This window comes from Zingiber officinale, chromosome 1B (genome assembly GCF_018446385.1).
Source record: "Zingiber officinale cultivar Zhangliang chromosome 1B, Zo_v1.1, whole genome shotgun sequence".
NCBI lineage: Eukaryota > Viridiplantae > Streptophyta > Magnoliopsida > Zingiberales > Zingiberaceae > Zingiber > Zingiber officinale.
In genome coordinates this window covers 49828914-49834711 of record NC_055986.1, presented here as the reverse complement: position 1 = coordinate 49834711, position 5798 = coordinate 49828914, and the positions used below count along the sequence as shown (strand labels likewise).

Below are 5798 nucleotides of genomic sequence, written 5' to 3'. Positions count from 1 at the left end.
GAAATAAATTAAACATCTATATAGTCTTCTTCTAATATCAATAAAAATAGTAAGTTGATTTTGAAAAAAAAATCTATTATATATATATTATATTATTTAATCGGGTATTGATAGTTCCTCCATACCCTCCTCCATTCGGGTCGGATATCGGATCCGGTTTGGGTGAAATTGTCATCCCTACAGAATGGTGTCTCAATTTCAATAAACATAATATTTACCCGCTGAAAATTGACCTCAGACTTATCTGTGATAATACTACTAAATGAACCATCTACATCAACCTACGGGGCAATATCCAATATTACGAGATTTAGAGATAGTTGATGCTATAGGATAGTAGAAAAAGTTTTTTTAAAAATATATTTTGTAGCTGTTATGTCACCTAAACAAGAGTTTTAGGGAAAAACTTGTGTTTAAAATTAAATTTTTTTAGCAAGGACGTAGAAGTGACGATTCGGTGATTTAGATAAATCTAGTTATGAATGGACGGTTCGATTAAACAATATGGGCGAGTATGGGCGGACTGATCTTTAGGAAAAGAGCGCGCAATATCATAAAACTTAAATTTGGTGTGCGATTTTAATAATAGTGTGTAACTTAGGTTCGTAGTTTGTGTTAAAATTTGAAGGGCAATTTAAGAAACTAGAAATTACGGGACGCGATACGAATTATTCTTCCCTTTTTTATCCGAGCCCTGAAATCGCGAACCGTCCCCACTTTCTGGCGCGAACGACGCTCGCTCGCTGCTATGCCGGTGAAATGGTACCCAAGAAAACCTCGCCGACCTCTCCTGTCGCTATCCGAGGCACTCAAGAATCCCTAACAATGGTTCTTCCCCGCAGGTTGATGAACTGGCTGCCGAAATATGGCTCTGAGATTACCAATCCGCTACTGGCGGAGGTTATCCTGTGCTTGGAGGGCTTCGGCAGCATCACCAAAGTTGGGAACTGGCTGCACCGGATCACTATCTACCGTGCCATCGACCGTAAAGGCGCATATGTCTCCGATGCCAGCGCCTCGTCCAGAAAACTAGGTCACAAATTTTTGGGCATCGCCTTCCATGATCACCCCTCGGTCTACTTCTTCGTCATCCCACTCCCACGCCACTTGACCGTTCTCGAGGCGGACGCAAACATCCAAATCCTCATGAGCCAACTCGGATCGTTCAAGCATTCGAGTGTCAGATACTTCCAGGTCTTTGTTCAAATCTTTCCATTTCTTACATTTTATTTTTTTTCCCCCCACTCCTGTTACGCTCAGAGTTCTATTAACTTGCAGCAAGAAGTATACATTTCCTTTTAACCGACAAAAGTTTACAATTCTTCATATTCTTTTTAATGCTTCTCCCCATCTGGATTGTGCAAGCAATGATGGAGAGTGACTGAATGCGTTTCATGGAAATTGGTCGTTTGGTATGATGTCGGATGCAAAGAATTTCGGTTGCATCCAAGAATTTGCTCATTTTTTTCTTCTTTTTGATGCATCTTTCGCCCCTTTCTTTACATTTTTCAATTCTACTTGCTCCTTTATCATTCCACCAGCTTCTTCTTCCTGATTGGGTATTCTATCCTTATTTTCGTTACTGATTGTTTAAGGGTCAGTGTGAAGTTCAAGGTCTAGTCTTGGAAGGATTGTTTTCCTACACTTTTAGGTGTTCGACCAAATCGGTTGATTTCTTACCTTCTATAATGCTTCTCTTCATTCTTATGCTTCTACTGCTGGTTTGTGTGAGCTGATAAGAGATGGAATGCCTTCAAAAAATTGATGTCTAATAGAAAGAGATTTCCATTGCTCCCGACATTGTATCCAAGAATCTGCTGCCTTTTTTTACCTTTTTTTTTTTTAATTCTTTTTTGCCTTATTCTTTAAGTTCTCAACTTCACTTGTTCATTTATCATTCCACAAGACATGGCTTTCTTCTGTAGTGCTCATCAAACAGGTTATTCCATCCGAATTTTTCAAGCCTACATACACTTCCTCACAACAATAGTTCACTTACTTTGAAATATATTTTAAGAATTCAAGCTGCAGACTTTGATGCTTTAGGAACTTCTCAAAATTCATGCTGAATATATTCACCACAATGGCTCTTTCATGGTAGTCCACTTAAATGTTTATGCTTGGCATCAGTTAAAACTATTCTACTTGTGCTTTTATTGAAATTCTGGACATTAATTGGGTGCATCTAAAAGTTGGAAACCTGAACATATGAATTATGAATTTAACTCCACTTTTCTAATATTCTTGAGTTTTAGCTTTATATAAGGCTCTGAGATTGTTGTAGTGTTTGCAAACTCTATAATCCAAAGGTACTTATTTTCAAAAATAGGGAAAACCTAATGTAATTACTTTCAAGGAAATAAATTATGCACTTAAAGCAATCATTTGAGGGATTGAGTACCTTTGTTCTGGTTGTCTAAGATTAGTCAGTAGTTAAACTTTACCTCTGTAATGTGTTATGCCTAGTCATTATCAAGAATCAACTTTGGATTAGAATTAGAACAAGATTTGTGGGTTTCAGCGGGTAGACATTTGCTAGGGTTTCAGAAGCATAAAGAAAATAAGAAAATTAAGTTGATGAAGAGTCAAAGGGTATTCTTTTTTTAGAAAGTTAACTTTCTGTGATATGTCCTTATGATTGGTTAAAGTGAACTCATAAGGAAATGTTTATTTGCTGGAAGGTTCATTTTAAGTTGTGGAACCATTTCGAGACTTGAATAAACTCGGGTGACTTGACCAACTCATTACTAGATCCGCAGTCACGCTTGTTCTCTGCCAACAATTTGATAGCCTTTTGTTCAATTAACCTAAAAAAAACAAAAACTATAATATTTCAATGTATGTAAGCCTGCAAAACTAATGATAGGACCTGATATTGTTCATAGTTAGGAACAGAAATTAAACCTAGGTAAGAATTATGATGACTATTCCTCAATACTGTTGCTCTAAAGCTGAAAAATAAGAATGGAGCTGCAGAAAATTGTACATTTTAGGTATTACATTTTATGGGCTAAACTCCGATCAAGCCCAAATTTTTGTGATCTCATACAATCTATGGTTATCTAGTTTGCTAAACCAAGTTCTTTCTTCCCTTTATTTGTTCATTTTTTTTTTTCATTCTTTTCTCCTCTCTTTGTTGCAGGGTTTCCAGTATCGACTAGGAGACTTTCAGCTGAAGGTGGGTAAATGTTTTCGATCAGCGCCTGAAAATTTCTGGGGTATTGTTTTGGAGGTAAGTTACAGAGATGAATTTGTGGCATCAGTTAATTTTGATCTAAATTCTTATGGGAGAAGAAACCCCAACTATCTATTGTTAGTTCATTAGTCCTATGAGAATTAACATTTATGCATAATTGAATTAGCGTTCATGCATTTGCCTCCATGGACCGCACTCATGTACGAGCTTATGCTCTTGTTTAATCAAGCTGGGGCCAATCTTTGATCATTCAAATAGTCTTCAACACAAAATTTTCATTCACCCGAGAAATAGCCCATTCATGTTCCCATTAGATAAATTGGTCACGACATTAATTTCCAACATTGTCATCAGATTTGTGACAGTATTTTTGTTTGATACGGTTAAAAGTCCATCAGGCTTTCTTTCATGTCTTGTTGTTCTGTTTTTACTCTATAACAATACCTTTTTTTTTTTTTTCTAAAAGTTGAGGAAAAAAAAGTTTGGACTTACAGCTCTTAACAGTATTCTTGCATGATGTGAGTACTTTATTGTCTTTACTTGTGCAATAATTATTAATGACCAAAGGTTTTTTTCATCCCAAATCTGTGAGCTTGTTAATAGCAACTTTTAGCTTACAGCTATAGGCCTATAGCCATGTTTTACTTCTCTCTTCCATAATATGCTTGTCTCTTATTTTCAACCATTGGCCTAGCTCTGTAATGCCTGTCTGTAAACAATTTCCAAGTGATATTCCAGACAATTTTATGACAACTTACCAACAGTAGCCTGTCAGACTCATTAGTCGGATGATAGCTATTAAACTCGTTTTCTTATACTTTAGCAAATCATATTGGTTATAATTATTAATTCGTTTCCTTGTACTTTAGCTATTTAACTCGTTTTCTCAATGACGGTGAAAGTTGGCAATTTTGGTTTGCAGATAGAGTACCTTCCTCTATCATCGATGGAGGTTTGCAGGCCAATCATGAAAGAATTCTTTGGAATATTGCAAGAAGAATTCTCCAAGATGTCTGTGCCAGGCCATTTGATTAACATTGAGGCGCACTTTGAGCGCTTTGGTCTCCGGGATTACTATACTGCTCAGCACACTGCTCTTCAGTATTCGGCATGCCTATTTCAACTCGGGGTCGCCTTACGTGGTGGAAAGAAACACGATCTGATTATTTCGGACTGCTTGCTTCGAAGATCATAGCTTAGATACTTCCATCAAATTGATTCATTGATTTTTGTTTTCCTTATTAGTTTTAAATTGGAGTGATACGATGCATGTTAGCATTGATTTTCTTTTGAGTTTTCAATTGTTTGAAAGCTTGCAATTATCAAAGTCAATAAAGTATAATAGTGCAAGAAAATTAGTAAAAGAATAAATATATTCATTCCTCTCATTTATTCATTTCAAAATATTTATAAAATTTTAATAATAGTTTAAACATCGAGAATATTCTCATTTTCTAACAAAGCTCATATTTTAGATGACTTTCTTTTTGAAATGTTTTAAATCTTATTCAAGTGTAAGGGTTGGGAATTAGTAAATTTTGTGAATGGATGGTTTTAAATTAATTTTCTTTTAAGTGAATATAAAATTAATATTTTTAATTATTTAATTGATAGAAGAAATTGGAATATTTATCAATTTGGTCAGCTTAATCAAGTAAAATTATGAGATCATCACAAGTGTCATTTCAGGGTTTGATTGAGTTGATTACCATGGATAGAATTGTCAAATCAAGTAATGGTCGATTAGAATCGAAAGAAATATCCTTTCATATGGTAATCCGCTTAGTTTTTTAATTTACCTCTTTATAAGGTTGTGAGGGCGACCGTGTGAGACGTCCGAGATCAACGTATGACTTTTCGCCAAATAATACAACCCCTAAGGCATAACCAAGCTAGCCACCACATGGTAGATTTGTAGAAATGGGCAAGGGTTGATTCCCCAACGATGCTGTGGAAATATCCTCGCATGTGGTAGTCTGCTCGGTTTCCTGATTTACCTCTCTACGTATTGTTTGTGGGGTTGGCTGTGTGGGGTGCTCGGGGTCAACATATAACGTTTAGCAAAAATAAATATAAATAATACATCCCCCACGGGTTGGCACAATTGGTACGAGCTTGTGTCGACTTCTACTCCAAGACCGCGATCTTTGATCGTGCCGTTGGGTAATCCACTAAAATTTCTTTTTTCAAAATATTTGGAAAAGAGGTAATTCATACAATGAGAAAGAACAATAGTAACACACTATTATCTTCTTATAATAACGATGATGCAAGCTAAAATATAAATATACCGACAAAAAATAGAAGATGTAGATCATTGGAGAATTTTCAGTGTCGTAGCTTACACACGAAGTTGAATTGTAGTTGAGCAACAGTAACACAAATGACGAGCAAAGAGTGGATCAATGAAAGTTGTTCTGGCTCGGACCTTGAGCTATTCTTTTAGAAGCCACGTTCAGTCGACTAAAAAACTATTCGATCAACTGATCAGTTTGGTTGACTGACCTCCCTATCGGTCGACTGAATGTGCGCCTTTACTTATTTGTCGAGATCCTATCCTCGTGTCATTAATTACATTTATTGTTTGGTCGACTGATCATTT

At 36.0% G+C, this 5798-nt stretch overlaps 1 protein-coding gene across 1 annotated transcript; it reads left to right on the top strand.

Moving 5' to 3' along the window:
• The first annotated feature begins 682 nt into the window (after window positions 1-682).
• LOC122056086 (mediator of RNA polymerase II transcription subunit 20a-like) lies at window positions 683-4560 on the top strand. Its single transcript, XM_042617905.1, has 4 exons — window positions 683-762; window positions 843-1194; window positions 3143-3232; window positions 4119-4560. Exons 1-4 carry the CDS (start codon window positions 749-751, stop codon window positions 4389-4391), a joined length of 729 nt encoding a protein of 242 aa, XP_042473839.1. The 5' UTR covers window positions 683-748; the 3' UTR covers window positions 4392-4560.
• Window positions 4561-5798: the final 1238 nt, after the last annotated feature.

Excerpts from the sequence above, each read along its gene's own strand:
- LOC122056086 (XM_042617905.1), top strand. Across the intron at positions 1,195-3,142 it reads CGAGTGTCAGATACTTCCAG|GGTTTCCAGTATCGACTAGG; the intron begins GTCTTTGTTCAA and ends TCTTTGTTGCAG. Across the intron at positions 3,233-4,118 it reads TCTGGGGTATTGTTTTGGAG|ATAGAGTACCTTCCTCTATC; the intron begins GTAAGTTACAGA and ends TTTGGTTTGCAG.